This window comes from Centrocercus urophasianus, unplaced genomic scaffold (genome assembly GCF_019232065.1).
Source record: "Centrocercus urophasianus isolate 14NV4802_14NV808 unplaced genomic scaffold, USGS_Curo_1.0 seq_16, whole genome shotgun sequence".
NCBI lineage: Eukaryota > Metazoa > Chordata > Aves > Galliformes > Phasianidae > Centrocercus > Centrocercus urophasianus.
Genome location: NW_024884711.1, coordinates 28,577,512 through 28,597,286, shown reverse-complemented (window position 1 = coordinate 28,597,286; position 19,775 = coordinate 28,577,512). Strand labels below are relative to the sequence as shown.

General features: G+C 35.7%; 1 protein-coding gene across 1 annotated transcript in view; it reads right to left on the bottom strand.

The window, feature by feature from the left end:
• Window positions 1–1,129: 1,129 nt before the first annotated feature.
• The window catches only part of STAM (signal transducing adaptor molecule), a 32,295-nt gene continuing 13,649 nt past the window's right edge, over window positions 1,130–19,775 (bottom strand). The window contains exons 3-14 of the mRNA XM_042817326.1: window positions 14,243–14,318; window positions 14,065–14,160; window positions 13,390–13,536; window positions 12,806–12,896; window positions 12,358–12,550; window positions 11,949–12,043; window positions 11,022–11,110; window positions 9,373–9,460; window positions 7,846–7,900; window positions 7,362–7,515; window positions 5,951–6,126; window positions 1,130–5,229 (exon numbers count right to left, since the gene is read on the bottom strand). Of these exons, the coding sequence (XP_042673260.1) occupies window positions 4,989–5,229; window positions 5,951–6,126; window positions 7,362–7,515; window positions 7,846–7,900; window positions 9,373–9,460; window positions 11,022–11,110; window positions 11,949–12,043; window positions 12,358–12,550; window positions 12,806–12,896; window positions 13,390–13,536; window positions 14,065–14,160; window positions 14,243–14,318 (1,501 nt within the window). The 3' untranslated portion in view covers window positions 1,130–4,988. The remainder of the gene's footprint in view (window positions 5,230–5,950; window positions 6,127–7,361; window positions 7,516–7,845; window positions 7,901–9,372; window positions 9,461–11,021; window positions 11,111–11,948; window positions 12,044–12,357; window positions 12,551–12,805; window positions 12,897–13,389; window positions 13,537–14,064; window positions 14,161–14,242; window positions 14,319–19,775) is intronic.

Sequence of the window (19,775 nt, the reverse complement as noted above, 5' to 3'; positions counted from 1 at the left end):
TTCCCACAGGTGCTCAATCACCGGTTCAAGCTGTGACTTGCATTTCCACCATAACTGTAAACTAGCTGTCAGGCTGAGGTAGTATTTGTTTATCAATCAGTACACAAATATATACATTACACTACAAAGATATAGCTGATTCCATTTGTTTGCTACCAACACTAAAATATTCATGCTGTATTTCCCACAATAAAAGAGGGCATGCAGCACAACTGAAGTAAGAAGCACAGTGTATTACTTGGAGTGTAACAAGTTAATCACAGGTGAAGAACTTGAGAAGCAAAAATGCCATAATCTACACGCAGGTGCTGTACAACAGCAGCAAAACACAGCAGAAAACCAACACCTGATTCCCCAAGAAATCAGAACATTTGTCTTCAGAGTACTTAGAACACACTTTGCCCATTGCATCCCTGTCCTTTCTCTTATCGCTCTTCCCTGCAATTTATGAATTGAGTTTGCAACATAATGAACTAAATACTCCAACTTTAATATTTGCATTCATACCAAAAACAATTAACAGTTTTTACAAATAGTGTTATTTACTAAAACAATTCTTGTACAACAGTGCAGTATATCTAAATATATACATATGCCAACATCAAAGGGAGCATCAAAACAAAACAAGCCAAAAATGTACTTTGCTACTGTGTACACTTTATTACAACCAGAACAGACTTCAGCAGGCTCCTTTTGTTTTTCATGACAAAGACAGAAATTATTTGGATTTCCAGAAGCACATGCAGGTGAGAGGAACAAAAACTCCTACCCTTTTGCTAAGGTGGCAGCATGAAAATTGATCTGCAATTATACATAGTAGCAAATGGAATGTTTTTAAATACAAATATCCTAACTCCAGAAACAAGGCTTCTAATGGCTTACATAGTGTTTTTACATATTGAAGCAAAAAGGTCAAATTTCAGGGCCTTCCAAGGTTTTACTATGGTGTTGGATAGCATACACATCAAAGTCAATATTCTTCATTGCAGCTGAAAAGGAAAAAGGAGTACCTGTAGTGTGAAGTTGGTTGGCTTTATTAACATGGAATAGAAGAGTACAAAATGATTCTGCCTGCCTCCTAACAATGGCCATTTTTGTAGATATTGTTTTGCTTTTTTTTTTTTTTTTAAAAAAAAAAACCGCTCTTGATTTTTAAATGGAAAAACTATGCTCCCTTATTATTCAAAAGCGATGTGTGCATCTTCTCCAAAGGAAACTGCAGATACATCATTCAAAGTGCCATTGTAGCCACGGTAATTAGAGACATTCTTTTCCATTCAGTCTGTGAAACCCATCAGACAAGGAATAAAGTAAGACCCTCACAAGTGAAGACTGCACAGAAACCTTTGAAATGAGAGTGAAAAAATAAAGGTAAGTGATAGTAAAGAAAATACTAGAAAAATTAATTGGAGAATGAGGTATTAAGCAGTTCTCCAGCATAAATCCGATGTTCCTGTCATCTAGATGAAATCAGAGAACTATAACAGCAGCCTAGATTTGATCAGCAAAATATGTCCATGCTATTAAAAGCAGATTTATCTCCTCTTATCTAAGCATTTGCAATCTGACAAAATCATATGAAGTTCTGGTTACTCAAACTCGTTTTAGGTCCCCCTTCAAAACTTCTGAAAAGTCACTGTATGAGGGCAATATGCTTCCCCACACCTGCTAAGAAGCACGTGATACTGCTATCTTGTTTTTCACGGTTGTTACACTGCTGTATAGGTATTCTGTCTTCTTTGACACCAACACATCTACACGGGTAACAGTTACTGAACAGAGGTGGGTAAATACGTGGCAGCTGATGTTTCAACTGCAAACTCCTGAATACGCTGCCATAACATCAGTGTACCAAATCAAATTTTAACACGCTGACCTCAGAATTCTTCCTGGGATGCTTTACAGTAAATCTTTACATCTCTGTTACACCCACATAAATTGAGATGATGGGTAAACAAATTTTAGCTGAGAAATGCACAGAAGGCACTTTCCAGATTTTGCTCCAGTTCATGAAAACCAAGCCACTACAATATTCCTTCTGACATTAATTAACATTTCCGTATTCCTTCATAAAAGAGTTAAACAACAAAGGGTTACACAAAATGTGGTGAGAAGACTTCAGCCTTTCATTGTCAATTTACAAGTAAAGAAGTGAGACGTTCAAAAATTAGGTGTTCTGTTGGAACAGGAATGATGTGTCATTTCCAGGGATTCTGAACTTTCAGACAGATTAACTTTGTGACACTTAGGTTCTTTGCTAAGAAGCTTTTCCACAGAGGAGCTGTACATGTTCTTTCCCTCTTTCACCCATATTCAGTGTTCAACATCATAGTAAGACAGAATATACATGAACTTCATCAAAACAATGCATAAATAAGGAAACTGAATAGATCACAGCAGGGAAAACCAGCAATGACATTTTCAGATGATACTAAACTGGCTGAAAGGTGAACTGAAATATAATTCCTGAATACCAGTTAGAGGATAAGTGAAGGAATTAGTGCATGGACAGCATGTAGCAAAGTAGGAGGAAGTGTAACTGAAAAGCACTAGATCAAGGGATGCAACCATGTGAGAAGGCAAAATAATCATTCCTGGTTAATGAAACAAAACAACATGAAGCAATACAGCTCCAAAATAAACTTGGTCTGAAAACTGCATCTGAAATAAAAAAAATAAAAATAAAAATAGGATGCTAAGACTGAACCTAAAATCAGCACCAATTGTGGTCAACGAAAACATTTTTTTTTGTCAACTAATGCATGAAAGACTAGGAATGTGAATTGTTAAAATCAGCTGGGCTTTAAGCTTCTCCTTGAATTGGGGCACATGAAGTATGGAGTAGAGGTTATTTACACTTCTGGCAGAAATTACACACTTTTAAATACTGCTTCTCTGCTTCTCAGTAAGATAGCTAAAGCATGCAGAGAACACTATCTAAATGACACTGCACGTCCTTTCTACAAAAAAAAAAATAAACAAACACGTCTTCAATCTATTAAAAATGATCTATTATACAAATCCTTGGACTTTCATCCCTCCCCCCCTTTTTTTGTAGCTGTTAGTGTTACCTTCCAAATTCCACAGACTTTTGTGCTAACACCAAATACAAACAGTCTGTGAGCGTGCTTAAGAATTCTGGAGAACGAAAAAACCAAAACAAAACACGAACATTCCAGTATTGAAACAAGCTGTTCTGGCTAGAAAATCACTGACTGGAACACATCAGCTAGGGCCATGTTTTGTAACCACCTGGCTACAAAGTTAGGCAAAATCAGCCTTCCAAAAGGATTAAGAGGCAGAACACCAGCTCTACTAAACAGGTGAAACAAAGATTTGTTAGGCAACACATAGATCAGGAGTATAAGGATTACTGAGGTTAATTTACATTATAATGTACAATTGCAACATTTAATTCCAGAAGTATCACACTAAAATACAGTACACAAAAGCAAACAATTTCTGGCACATACATTAACGAGACTGAAAACACAGCTTTGATGCTGAAGCCACCTAGTATTGCTGTAACTGGAATGAGAGTCATCAGAAAAGGTAAGAGGAAACCAGAATGCATTAGTAGATCAAATACAAATGCAAAGTAATACCAATTTTTGTACAAGTAACTCTGATCAGGCATAACAAAATTCCATTTCCATTACCAAAATCCTTTTGCAGCACCATTGCTGCAGAAAGAAAATATGCCTCAAAAAGACACCTGGTTATGTTTCTGAGAAATGCAAGGGTTCCAAATAATGCACATTGCTGCAGAAGAAAATTCAAATTTGAAAGTCAACAAAATTAAGAGGCCTTATCTATTCACACTCCAGAAGGACTAATAAACTTAACCGGCAGAACAGCTGGAAATTGAAAAATTAACAGATGTTTAAGGCAGAAGTGTTTGTGTAAAAACAGCAAATAGAACAAATTGCTAAGCAAGGCCACTAGAGATCAAATGAAGCCCTGAAGGTTGTTCAGCAAAGTGATTTAAATGTCTATAATTCTCCATTAATTCTCTAATTAAGAAGACTTGAATGAAGTTGTGTTATTCATGTTGCACGTTCCAGTTTATAACTCCACCATTTCTCCTCCAACTCAATTTCTCTCTGTCTTTGGTGTACTCTCTACCAACACACATAGAATACAGTTCTCGTTGTCATTATAAAAAATCAACTTGGAAAAAAATAAATTATGTGCTTTTCATGACAAAATGCAAAATTCTGATCTGTTGCATGGTCCCATGATATGTTTAGCAGCCTCTGAATAGTAGTTTTAGGTTATTAATTGCAAGTTAAGCAGAATCACAACTTGTTGTTATCATCCCCCAGATCATTTACTAGCTATCTAGTTTGCTTTGGTAGATAAAGCCATCTAATAGTCATGACACCCTTGTATTCTATTCAGGAAGTAATAAAACCTAGACTTGGGTAAGTTTGGAATTCATGTATAGACCTTGGTCTGTAAGGGTAACCATGATATGCAGAATTACCACTTGTCCTGTATTGGAAAAAGACATCACATCTGTCATAAAACTAGATAAAACTATGAAACATGGTTGTCAGTTCATGATTAAAATAAAATAGTTATGTAAATTATTTTTTAACATTGTGTTAAATATATTCACATGATCACCATAGCTATACGTAATGGCCACTACTGTAATCACACACTATATGTACATAACATATATTCCACAACAGTTTGCAAGTGTTGAGGTTTTCACAGACTAGCCAATTTTACCAGACATAAATAATCTTGTACCAATTTTTAGCTGTTTTAAAAGGAATTAAGTGTCCTAAATATATCCATTCCTCTGCAAAATTAAAAAAAAAAATCCTAAAAAGTCAGTGCAAATTGAACTTGTTCACCAAGATAGATTCTTATTAAGCTGAAGATAAACAAAGTTTAAGAGATTAAAGGAAGAAACTCAAAGCATTGTCAACTGCCTTTAGCAGAGGTTAAAGAAGATTAGGAATCAGAAGTCCAGGATCCTATAGCAGAGCCTTCTGTGAATAGCTATGCTGTGGCTGTTGAGTAGGTGGAGGCTGTGTTTGCTGTGGAGGTGCTTGTTGGCTGCCAGCTGTCTGTGGCAGAGGTGTGGATGCTAAGTTATAGTTTGGCACCTGGGACATATTAGTTCCAGCATTCTGATAAGCAGCAACATCAACAGCAGCAGGTGGTGGACTATACACTGAAGCCTGGTTAGAGTAAGTATTTCCAGCAACCATTGCACTGAAAAATAAAAGAAAATGAAAACTTTAAAAGTCAGTTCAAAAACATTTTACAAACAGAAAGTTATGTTAGTAACTTTTATTGCTTTAACTGTGCTATATAAAAACACATAGGAAAAGCTACCTTCCAGCTCTGGACAGTTACATATTTAAATTTGTAGACAACGAATATCCCAATTAAAACGCACTCCTCAGACTTAAACACACCAAATACACTAGATTTTGAATTAGACTGAATCTATAGTATATTTTAAATGTGCAATCCAGAACTCCATCCATTTTCTGTTTCTTATCATAACAACCACTCAATAGTTTTATTGAGTATTCTAAGCCCATGCACTTCATTCTCAAAAGGAGCAGAATTCTGAAGCTAGTATGGTGTGATCTATACCTTCTCAGAAATAACACAAGACAAAGCAGCAGACAATTTTCATCATTAAACATCCACATAATCTTTATACAAATATGTGTGTGTATATATATGTATACAAATATCCACTGACATACCCACACATAGAAATGTTTGACATTTGTCAGAAATTTTGACAAAGCACACACTACCAGTAAAAAGCACCACTGCAACTAATTGCTACTAATTGAAGCAGACTTCAGTAGTGATTAAAATTACACTTCTACAAGACAATTTTTCTCCTTAAAATATCATTTGTGGTCTTTCATATTTGCACTGATTTAAGCCTAAGTAGGAAAATACTTAAAATTACTTTGTGTACGACGTCTGTGCAGGCTGACCAGGTAGTACTGAGCTGGCAGATGGAGTAACTGTGCCTTGGCTGAGAGAAGAGAGCTGTTCTGGAGGAAGATTATAACCTTGAATGTGGCCCATCTGTGCACTCCCTGCCACCAAATATGCATTACCTTGAGGTTGCCCTGGATAAACCTAGAAAGTTAAATAAAGGAATAGTAAGAATAAAATAAAGCAAAATTTTGGTAGTTAAAGACTGACTGAAGAACATAAAGACATTTTCTTGAACCCTTTAACCTACAGATACTTTAATAAAAGCCAGTTGATTGTCTTCTGTTCGGTGATGCAGTACGGAAAAAAAAACCTAGATTTTCAAAGGATTATTTACATTGCTATCCTCACATTCCAGTACCAAAAAAGTCAGACAGTTTACTGGACAGCCTGTACTCCACATTTTATTTCAATGACTATCACTCATGCTAACTAGAACTACTACCATTGAATGACAATACTGAGGATGTTGTGTAACAAACAGCAGTCCAAGGAAGAGTAGTTTTGATGCCCAGAGAACTTCCAATAAGTTAGAGCCATTAAAACAGTCAAGAGTGTACTATTTTTCTATCCTTAGCCAACCTACAATTTCATGCAAGTAAATGCTGAAAGTGCTATTGTGAAACTGTTTGAGGGCAATTGAGAATATGGTACAGTTTTGTAACTAGTTAGACAGAAGATATTTCAGTTATATTCTAAATCATGAGCACATTTTTAAAACCTACACTACTGTTCAGTCCTGAATTATCCAGCTGAACAAAAAATACTAGAAGAAACTGTGGTCTCATTCATAACTGAGTTCACATAAGTATGTGACAGACAGCCCTTAAGATCCATAGACCTCAGACAACATTGATCTTTGACCAACAATGCAAAGGCCTGATAAGCTTTAATTTTTCAGCTGCTTATTTTTATGCATGACTTTTTCCTTGACCTAAACTAGTTGAGCAGAAAAGATCTGGAATTGTTAGAACTGGTAAAAGGAGTATCTCTAAAGCTCACAGCTGAAAACACAAAATATTCTAGTCTTACAATGTGCTGAGAGAAAGAACTTCTTGTTCACTGAGAATACTTCTAAGGGAGCAAGATGATTTTATTAATGCAGTGTTGATCATGCACAGGTTTCCAGCTCCTAGGATGGAAGAGGCAGCAGCAGCAGGGCAAAAAGAGAAAATACACACCTCTTTGCAACCAGCACATCTCACCATATTTTATATAGAACTTGTAGTTTCAAAATCAATCAATTTTCAGTATACATTTATTCCAGGAATGTACATAAGTATATTGCAAATAAAACACTTGAGTAACATTTGAACAAGTCAAATGCAGCTTAGTATATGCTTGAAAATGTCAGCAGCTATTAAAGTTTATGTACATACCTGAGAGCCAGAAACACCAGATGACTGCATATAATACTGTTGGTTTTGTAGCTTTGCATACATGGAATACATTGGGTCTTCATTCATCAATTTGTTATACAAAGAAAGAGCCTCCATTGCTTTAACATTGAGCTCTGAAAGTTCTGAATGTTTCCTAGAAAATAGGTAATATGGTTTATTCTACAGTTCAGATATCTTCAATACAGAACAGACAATATAGGGCAACTTTCACAAGGGGAGATCAGCAACATACTCCTGCTACCTGCAAAGTGATGTCTGCTGAGTGCCAGAATGTCAAATGACAGAATACTATATCATATGATGAGACCAGGGAAAAGAAATCCCTCATACCTCCTCACAGCTACTAGTAAATACACCTATTTACTTTCAAGTATCCACAGAAACAATTAGGATTATCACTGAGTAGCAACACTCATATTTCTAAGAATGAGTCTTGAATCAAAACACATATGTGCTTTTTTACCTGTCTATATCTTTTAATTTTTCATCTATGAGGGGTCCCATCTGGTGGCACATTGCTAGAAAAGAAGAACATTAAAAGATTTAATGTTATAAATAAAGATTTCTATGCATCCAGTAAGAAAACAGCTTAAAGAAAATTATCAGATAAAAATGTGTAAGTGAAAATCAAAAAGAAACAAAAAAAAAGCAAAAAGGAAAGAAAAATTAATATTAGTGCAATAATTAATTAACAGTACCACACAGAAATCACCTACGAGAATAATTAAGGGGAAAACAGATTGCAGTGGTTCAAATCCTGCACAAAGACACAGCACATTGCTCTTTCACTGTAATCCTAACTGGATGAGAGAGATCCTGTTGAGTAAGGTTTTTACAAACCACTAAGACATTACATGTAAAAACCAACACAAAGAAGCAATGAACTATTTAATAACTGGGAGATGTGCTTAATAAGCAATATCTCAGTCTTATTTGGTAAATAAATAAGACTGCAGAAAAACAAACAAACAAACAAACAATTACAAAGTATCAGAATTCTGAATATCCAGAAACAAAAACTTTATCTGGGTTCAAGAGGCAAGTGAGGTTGGTAAGAGGATGTTGAATTTCCCTAATGAAGTTGATGAAATCAGCAATGGCACTTTTGGCTTCAAGATAGAGGCATCACTTCTGCAATTTTACACTTCATACTGAAAACGCTTGTAAAAGATCTCCTGATCAGGACAAAGATGTCACATAAATCAGGATCAGCTGGTAAACTTAAGCAGCTAATAAGAACTTAGAGAGTATCCTATTTTATTCATAGTTGAAAAATCTACATGCAAAGTGCACAGTCTCTAGACATCTAGATTCATTCAGAATATGCCATTTTCTTAACAAAGTCTGTTTCCATCTGGATTGTAAATTTAAACCAATGTTTTGTTCCGTAGTGAGTAAGTTTCTTTACTTCCTTCTCCAAACTTCCCTTCTAAAGCCTTTGTTGCATTTATCAGCCCAGGCACAATAGTCTGTAATGCCTCTTTGAGAGGTATTCTGAATAAATCTGAGTGTAAAGGACTAGTTTAAGATATTTGTAGTACTCTATAAGGTACTTCTTAACAATACAATCCAACAGAAACATGAATGCAGATGAAAAGCAAATAGGACAACCAGAGGTCTATTCTAAGTCCCAGTAGTATTTTTCTTCCTCTCAAGGAGTCTTCCTTACATGCCTTTTGTAACTCAAGCTGTGCTACTCCACGAGGGAAAATAAATCTGAGAATACTAAATTAAGTATTCCTGGGTCTTGAAAAGTGAAAAAAGCTCTAATGCAGTTTCACTGAGAGAAAGAGTGGGCTTTCTTCAAATAAAAATTTTGCACTTCAGTCTCTCAGATGTGGGAAATAGGAAGGAAGATGACAGTTAAGGTTCAAAGAGTTTCTTCAGGCAGGATCGTGGTGTACATATGAAGAAGTTTCAGCTAAGTTTCAATTTGTTTTGATTTGGGTATTTACTAAAGATGAAAATAACAAAACTAAGATTCTCTTACCCTCAAGATGAAGTAATTCTGGGAGGTCTGGCTGGTCATCAGTTGGATCTGCACTCTGCAACATCTGCAGGAGCTGGTCCATTTTATCCTGGAACATAAATTGCATAATTAGTGTAGAGGGAACAGGGAAGAGTTAGCACTTTCAGCTTTAAGAAAACACAAATCACATGTGCTGCGTCACAGGAAAGAAGATGTTTGAATAAGGAAGAGAAAAATGATTAAAAACAAATGTTAGCAACAAGTGTAATGTGCAGTATACCCTTTAATTCTAAAATCCTTCTAAACAGTATTTTCAGGAGAGTTTCTGGGTCTCCTCTACTTATTACTTATGCAACACTACCACCTAGTGGGATTAGTGCAATTGTTTTGACAGAAAACACAGAACAAAGACATAGGTACTCCAACTACGTTCACTGGAAAAAACCACACATTTTGTTTGTGCATGCTGTCTATCAGCACATAAACAGTGCTGTTATTAATATATATGGAAGGGGTGTTTTTTATGATGATATTCAGAGGGGTTGTATGGTTTAATTCAGTACATTACGTTGCTGATTAACCCATTTAAATATTTTTACGTATACCAAGGGGAAAAAATTAAAATGTATGAACTCTTTGAAAAGTATGTCTTGCTATAAACTATACTTCTTAACCAACCATTACTTATAAATAATTAGTAATTACTTCTTAGCTGAGTGTATCAAATAAATAGCCTATAATGGGGCAGTTACGCAGGCAGCATCATAGAGGAAACTAAAAACATGTCTTTTTCCTCTGAACTCTGGGAAACAAGCCAAATTAACTACTTCCTTAGAAGATTGTACTATGGGAAGTTTAAATATAAAACAAAATAGAATCAAAGAACGCAAAGCTGGAAGGCACCTCAACACCCCAAGGCCCAAGACAAGCCATTTCTGTACCATACAAACTTACAGATATCTCTTAGAAGGAAAAGTATTTGAGAAAGGGATAGATGAGGCAGGATAAATAGGATTTTAGGGAGGCAGTAACTAAATTTTCATTTCACAATACAATGACAAAACGTTGAGAAAGATGTAGAAGGCCATGGGAGAAAAAGGGAAAAATTCTGAACAGATCTCTCTCTCTTGGAGAAAGAAAAAGGTGGAGAAAAACAGCCTGGTCTGAGGGGCTCCTGGGTGCTCTGCAGAATCACTGAGCTGAAATCACGTGAATCTTATTAAGTATTACTTAGAATAACAAGTTCACAGTTTTCAGAGAAGGAAAAAGATTTTTCAGAGTGGAGGAAAACAATGGTGGTTATATTGGAAATAAATCTAAGACAGCACTTAAAATGGGTGCATCTGAGCTATCTAGAAGTACTTAAAGCACAACTTTAGAGCAAATGCATCACTCCATGCCAAGCACCTAGTTTGCATGGAAACAGCCCTACAGTCCTGAACCACGGCCCTGAATTGAACAAAGTCTCCAAAGTCAGTTTCATAAATTCCTAAGAACTTCAAGATACATTAGCACATTAGGGCACTGCAGATAATCAACTTTTCTGCCTCATTCTTTTTGGCTACATTCTTTTAATAGTCCAAATTGCTTTTGAGATACAGGATGAAAGGGTTAAACATCACATGTTTAAGTGTAAGAGGTTGAAAAATCAATATTTGTTTCACGCTTACTTCATCAATATAAACTGGTTCAGGCTCAGGTTCTATTGTTTCTACTTGAACTTCATCACTGAACTGCACTGTTTTCTTCTCAGCTTTCACTGTAAGATAAATAGGCAGCTCTTATTTTTTAAAATAAACAAAACAAGGGCAATGTTACAGAGCTAGCATGTTACATCTGCAGATCTTTGTATCTGAAACTGAAAAACAAAAATTAATTTGACATTTGAAGGACAAAAGTATTTTCATACACAAACTCGTTTACAATCAATCAATCAACAATTCATATAAGGTCAATGGAAGCACATTTTAGAAAGTAAATGCCTTTGTTGTAGTCTCCCTCTATATTACACTTATTAGTAAGCCATCAAGAAAACACACTAAGAGAGATATTGGAAGAAATAGGGCTTGTGAGTTAAAAGTAAGAGAAAACTGGGAAAATCATCTACAACAAAACTGTTCTCTTTTTCCCAGAGTCAAGTACAGAACTGGAAGTTGTGTCAAATTTCTTTCTCACTCAAATATCACTAACTGACCAGAGGCCTTCAGTTTTTTCTTAATCACTTATCATTGCAACCAGGTAAAAAGATCATTAGGGAATAAACTGCTGGTTTTTGGGGTTTTTTTGTTTTTAATTTTTACAAATTTTCTCTAGCTGTCAGTAAATTGTTAAACGAGTCTCAAGGAAGCTAATGACTTGTAAGCTGTAGGTAGCATCCTGTTTTTCAACAGACACCAGCATTGGTAGCCGCAGACTGGCATACAAAGATGGGACAGTGAGAGCATAGTAAGGACTCTTCAGTTTTACTGTGAATATGACAAGAACTGTGACCTAACTCTATCATAAGGGAAAGCAAACACAGATCGTGTACAACTACAGATACGGCCCATGAGCCAAGGCAAGGCTTAACACACATACATAAATATAACGTTACTTACTCATTTCTGGCTCAGCAGAAAGATCAGCTGTAACAAAATTAGATGGAAACAGTCCTATACCCTGATGAGTTTCACCTTTCCACCAATTCGGATCACTGCAAGATTTTTAAAAGTAAAAATTAAAAACCCATGCTCATAAGGAATTTTCCCAAGACCTGCACTGTACAAGGCATTTATACTACTTGTACATAAACACAATTTGCATATATGCAGACATCTTCATATAATAATAATTACGTAATTACATTTGTAGATCAAAAATCTAGGAGATCATTAAATAAAATATCTAATGTATAAACATATTTTATTGCAACTGTATTCCAATGTATGTTTCCAACATAGCATACACCATTACTCCTGACTGATTTTAAGTCTAATACACTTCTAATAGGCATTCTATTCAAGTTACCTGTCATCAAGGATAGTTATAAGTTCTCCAGCCTTAAAGGTTAATTCATTGTCTTCAGCAGCCTCAAAATCATAGATCGCACGAACCTTTCGGCCCTCATGTTTGTGATTTGTTAAAAGGCTTGAGGTGCTTGGATACAAACTGGAAAGTGTTGTTTGCTGTTGTCTTTGTTCTTTTAGCGACAGTTCAATTGCTACAAAAGAAGAGTTATCTAGATGAAAATCCCCTATATAGATGTGTAGAATGACTTGAAAACTTAACACTATGAAAATATTTAGTATAATTCCACTCCTGTTGCACTGTAACCGACTTCTACCTCTCCTGTAAAAATATGATAACAAATTAAATGACGTTTTACAACTGTAGAGCAAAAATTCTGCTCCTAAGTGTTTCCGTTTTATTAGATATTTACCTTCAAATTCTTTAGGTCAGCAAGTAAAGGACTCACCTTTAGCTAAATCTTCTTCTTCTTTCTTGTTAGCTGCTGCACCAGGATCTTTGGCAACTAGGGCTGGACTTGCTTTTGCCTGCTCAGCAGCCTAGACAAAAATAAAAGATGTAGAAGTAAAATCATTGAAAAACTGTCACAATGCATTAACATTCACTATCTAGATTTGTATTCATCTATATTTCAGGAGGAAATTCATTACTCAGAGGACAGTGAGAAACCGGCACTGCTGCCCAGAGAGCTGTGGGTGCCCCATCCCTGGAGGTGTTCAAATTCAGGTTGGATGGGGCCCTGGGCAGCCTGAGCTGGAGGGGGGCAGCCCTGCCCCTGGCACGGGGTTGGAACTGGATGGAACTTTCTAACTCAGCAAGTTCTTTGATTCCATGATTCTGTGATTGGTGATACAAAAATCAAAAAAAGCCAGAGCATATCAGCCCTCAAGTGAATGCTTTACTTAGACAAGAAAAATTTCATTTTGTTTGCCAAACACATTATAGTATTCAAGACTAGAAATACTAAAATCCAAAACTGAGGATAAAAAGAATTTGGGATTTTTTTGTATTACTACTTTTGTAGTACTATACCTGTGAACCAATAGCTGGGAAAGTAACTCCTTGCTCCTTCAGATTTTTTATCATAGCAGATATTAAACTAAGCTGTGGATCATTCTTGAATTCATCAGTCCATTCCACCATAAGGGCTTTCAGCTTTTCACAAACTTTTGGATGACCCTATAGAAAAATAAAAATCAATTAAATAATGTAGGAATATGTTCTTAATTCTTTAATTTCACATACGTTCATGCTACTTCCAACATAAGCTATATGCACATTTGAAAACATGTACATCAATAAGTGATAACTTTTATTAGAAAGGGAGAAGAATATACCAGTGTTCAGTGTCATGTGTAATGACCTTTGGGTACAGCACTTCAGCAATATGGACTAGCCACAAAACACAGTATACAAAGTTACAAAAAAGCCTTTTATAATCTCCATTTCACTGCACGTCTTTACGTAGTATTTTATTGTTTTAATTGAATGTGAAAATGAATGTAGGTATTTACCAATGAATCTCACTCCACAAAGCTATTTCTCGGTCAGTCTTCCCACTAATCTTTTATGTTTCTCTCAAAATCTCCTCTTTTCCTCGTATTCTCCTCCCAAAATTTTCAGTCCTCCATTCCAAACTCAGGTTACCCCAGCTATCAATCTGATTCAGCGTTTACAGGAATCATATAAATCAATGCAGTACATTACCTTATTCAACACATTGCTTACTTCACTGGCAAAGTCTCTTGAACAGACTTCTAAATGAAAGATTTTACCACAGTTTGATACACATGCTCCTAGAAGCTAAAGAAAGAAAGATTAAAACTCAGAGTTCATGTAATACAGCTTTTTAGGAAAGAAGAGGACTACATTGAAATTAACCTACTGTTAAAGCCTGCATAGCAACATGGGGATCCTTATGGTTCACTCTCTTCATAATGGAACGAAGACAATCCTTAGGCCTAAAGCAAGACAAGACAGCTTTCAAGTTAGTTTTGCACATTCCTCACTGCACACATGAGAATGCATGACAATGCCAGCAGGCAGCTCTCCTGAACACAGCCAGTACATTCTTCAGTGGCTTATAAGGGTAACATCAAATAAAAAATATTATAATAAATAATGAAAACAAATAAAAAGCAACCATTAGCTGTTCTAGTCACTTCTGTCTGTAGGACTGCTAGCTTCCTTAGTTATCAGAACATCAAAAAGAATATATATTTTTTTAATTTGAGATTACTATTTGCTCCATGCTCATCAATTACTGGCAAAAGTCACCCCTCAATAAGCCTAGCTTCACATTCAACACACCCTTCTCTATACTTAACAAGTAATAGGAACCTTATTTCTTTTAGTAGATATAGAATCAGCATGAGTAATTAATGGTTAGTTAATGAATTAGGGTGATAATTACCTACACATAGATTTCCTTAAAATCTACAACTCCTCTATATTCCACATACACATCTAAAGAACACCACTACACTCCTCAGAATCAGTTTTAATCTATATAACACTCATAGAGAAAATACACAGCAAACCAGTAAGTGCTTAGGAAAAACAAAAAAACAGCATTAGATATTGTACGTAAGTGTTTCAAATGAGTTAAATATGAAATTCAAGTTCTACCTATGTTGCCCTACATAGACATAATGGGAAAAGGGAATTCAAGAAACAACTTGAGCAGATTTTCAGACACTGCTCAGTGTACTTCAAATTTTGTGCCTTCCAGTTATTTAGTTGCATTTTTGGAGGTGGTTGAACGCTGAGCAAGGCTGAAGCAGAATTATCAAGAACATACAAGCACTATCTATTGAACAGCCACGAAGGAGGTAAAAGCAGGGGAAGAGGGAAAAAGAATGGTACATTTAAACTAAGGGATTTCACACATTTATGGAGTATTTACAGTGACTTTTGGAAGCAAAACCAGTTTTCTATGGAACTGATATCCACAAACTAATATGAAACTTGGGTATAAGTTACACTACTGCTTGGCTATACTATATTTGGCAGTGTCTACATTTTACAGAAATGTCTCTCTCATGTTTAGTAGTACTAATTATAGAAAATGCTATCACGTAGCAAGGCTACATGCTGTTCAGTGTATACCTTCATATAACCAATTATTATTACAAATGAAAGCCATAAGACAAGCACCGTTCATTACCTACTAATTAACCAAGACTTCTCCTGTTCACTACACCTGAGAAAGAATACATGATAAAACTTACAAAAATATCTGTGGTGTTTTTTGTTTTTTTTTTTTTCTAAATGAATGCCATTATATATAAATAACTGCATTAACTTATGAGCAGTGTGCACAACCATGGACATTAATTACCAAGCCAGCATTTACAAAAGCAGGCTACAGAATCAAGAATTTAGCAGTCCAGGAATAGGACCACAACACCATTAGTCTAAGACGATTTTATTATGGAAGCTATCTCTATAAAGTAATAAAGTGACAATAAAGTTTCAAAATCAAATGATCTTCCATATTTGTCAAATACAATTTTGAAAAATGTTAAAAGAACAGAAAACCCACAACAACAACAACAACAAAAAAACACTAAACCACAGTAATTCATAAGAACTTCCAAAAATGTGAGCAAATAGATGTTTTTAACAGAAACAATCAATATTTGAATGTCACTGCTTTTTCATAATACTTTTAAAAAGATCTTCAGATTAATTCTACACCAAGAAAAAAATCATGCTTACTAATGCTCAGTTCACCGATTAAACTTCAAGTATCCCTACTGTAGACAGAACAAATATCCTTACTTTCATTTCAAATTAATTTGTCATGCAATTTAGATAAGAAATGATGAAAAGCACTAAGCAGAAATTAGAGGAGAGGCGTGCGTTCCACAAGAATAAAATTCTGTCTATTAAGCACTTTCTCCAGGCCATGCTTCACAAACATTTGCCTGCAATTCTGCTCTAATAACTTCATAATCAAAGCTTCAAAGGCAGCACAGTGAGGGAGGGTAACAAATCAGTAGGTGGAAGGTTGGGAAGGATAAGGTAGAAACTTTGATACATTGATTACATACTACATAATATATTCAGAAAACATTGCAATAAAATTCAGTTTTGGAGAGTAAAATAACGCATTTGAATGGTAGGTACACCCACTACTTTCTTAACAAATACATTAACTGCAATTGGAAGCTAAAATACCACTTTGTCAGCAATTTATTCTGTTTATTATCCAAACTAACTGCCTATCAGACTCAAGACTACCCAGGTGACTCAGCTGTTCTGCTTGCTCCATTAGAAACCAGTAAGGCAGAGTATCTTGATCACTCTGTGAGACACACTGTGATGACTACACAACATGTTGCTTACAGTGAGTAACTTTGGGGGCAAAAAAAGATGGGAAGTAGTTTGGAAGACTGCTTTTGTACAAGAGGCGTGGAAACAACCAAGGAGAATCAGCTGACCAAAATCCCTGCTCCATAATCAACCCACAAGGAACCACAAAGTTACACAACCAGCAGAACAGACAAACCATTCCCGAGTGACAGCTTTTCTACATCCAAATTTCCCTCCAACAGAGTGCTGCAGCAAATGTTTCTATTTCCTCAGCCATTGCTGTCTTCTCTCATTTGCTGACTTCATTTTTTTTTCCAGTCCATCATTTTTATTAACTAATATTCCTACAGAAAAATTGAGGTAGTGATTGTTTCAAACAAACTAGGTTAAAACAAAAGTTACCACCCTGTCAAAACCAAATGCACACAATTACAGTATTAGCCTTGAAGTATGACAAATAAGAATGCAAGATGGGTGCACCTCATACTAGAACATATCCAGTTAGGTTTCCCTTTTATCCATTACAAGCATAATTCCACTATCATAACGTGGCCTTACTAAGAGTTGATAAAGTACTGATTAAGTTGTGACAGCATTTCTATTCCAAGCCAACAAGATGCAAAATCCGTACATTCCCTGTACTAAGATGATTTAAAACACAAGTAAAACACAATCAAAGGTTTTAATATATAAACAGGCTTTCAATAACGTTGTCTAAAAAAGCAGAAAAACAAATTGCATCTGATGGTAACAATCTTAGTTTTACACATCTTTTCATGTTGAAAAGGCAACTTGCACGGCAGTTTCAGATACTGCCAATGTCCCCAAAACACATGATGCAAAAAAATGCATGATGCAACTGCAAAACTGCATTACTTACCAAAAAGCATTCAGAGATTATAAAGCTATTGACTCAGCCACATCTTAGATCACTCTCAGAAGCTGATATGCAATATCCAATTCCACAATGCACGTGGCAATACTTTACACATGCTAATGTAAAAAGGTGCATTATTCAAAATATTACTGAATTTACTGTCTTTAGGCTGTTTTCTATGAAAATTGTATCAACTCTACTCAGTGAGTTCTTGAACTTCACTAAAAATTAAGAAAGCGGTCAATTAAACTGGGACATCTGATGGAATTCCAACTTGATAAAACTGTGTTCGTTGGTGGATCAAAGAAGAGTCAATTGGAAGATGATTTTCTGTCACCAAGCTACAGCAATATAAAGCAATATACCATAGCACAAGTGTATGTATCCAGCTAGCAATTCCGCTACTAAACTATCGTTAATTTATCTCAGGAGAAAATAAGTATTTGCAGCACAACAGTTTTCCAACAGCTACTCTGAAAGCAAACAAACAGATAAATGAGACAATGTACAATGTAACAGTACATAACAAAATGTTACACTTCATAAAGGAAAATAATCCGTTTCGGTGTATGGTGGTTTATGTTCAAAAGGCATGCTATTCAAAGACTGTACAAAAGAAATTCAATAAAGTGGAGACAATACAGTATAAGGTTCTGCCAAACAGAACAGTTCGCATTAGACAAAAACTGGTGAAAAAACTAAAGCAAAAGCTAGTTCCAATGATTAGTATCCTTGACACAATAACTTAAATTGCAGAAGAGTTATTAAGTGTAGCTTATCTGATTTAAACTTAATGGGAAACATTGACTTGCTTTACCTTGCTATACCATGACAAAATCCATACAAACAAAGAAAACTCACTATCAGCAAGTTTTTAACGGAACGTGCTTGCTATTCAGCAGTGAGTCAGCTGGCAGCATATTACAAGCAGGGTAAGTATTAGAAAGGTTAAAGTCACAGCAGGACAAAACCACTGTTGTTTTTTTGTTTTGTTTTGTTCCGTTTTCAAAATTGTAACAGAAATTCCAGCTGTCATGGATGTTGCCAGAAGATCACTGGCTTTATCTGCATTTCCAAGCAGCTGTCTCTTGCAGCTAAATACATTTAAGCACTGTTTAGGGTAAGCCCTGTAGGCTGAATTTTGCCTGGGCAAAAGTGGTGAAATAGAATACTGAGGTCTTCAATAACACTGTTGTTGCAGAATCAGCGTCAACATACATGGAATAGAAACACATTTCACATACAGAGAATAACACAAAACATTATTAACAACTAACCAGTTCTTATTTTTACTGGAGTTACACACAACAGCACAGAAGTCTCAATATACCTTGCTATTCATAAATACTTCTCCAGACACCACTCTTAATCCCAAGGAGCAAGTTAATTTGTGAACCTGTCCCCTGGAACGGAATCAGTGGCATAGCTCTCTTTTTGAACCTTTTCCTTACCTGAAATGTTACAGGGAATGCTTGAGGAAAACATAATTTAAAACTGTCCAAAGTCTAACACAACACTGAATAAAAACAGATATAGCAAAATATCATCTTTATGACATATTTTTCACTTGCTATTCAAATTATACTTTAACTTTTAATGTATTAGAAAAAAAAAGATAATAAATAATAATAATGTCTCTGAGATAGCTCATTAAAGGATCAGTAATGAAAGCATGAATAGTCTGCATTAAATGTGCATTTCATTTAATCACTTTTTTTTTCAAATGAGCATTTCTTAAAGCCCTGATGTAAGACAATAGTTTCTCAAAACAAGGGGGAGAAATACACATCCTCACTGCTTACTGTACAAAGACACTGGTGGTGAGGAAAAGGAGAGGCAGAGAATGCTTTAAACCTGAGTTTCAATAAAGTGTTGGACACAGCATATCTCATATAGTTCTCCTTATCCCCAACAGGTGAAATACTGGCTGGATAAAAGGATGATAAGGTGGGTGGAAAACTGGCTGGACCGCTGAGCTCATAGATTTGTCAGCAGTGTGCAAATCCCAGCTGGTGGGCAGTAACTCGTGGTGTCCCTCAGGGAATTCCTGGGACTGGTGCTGCTAAATTTCTTCAGTAATGATCTAGATGACAGGAGGCATCTTTCCTGACAACAGCATGCTGGAGGAAGCAGCTGATATACCAGAGAGCAGGGCTACTAGAGGGGTATGGACAGTAAGGAGAATGGGCAAACCAGATCATTAAATTAAAGAAGTGAAAGGCAA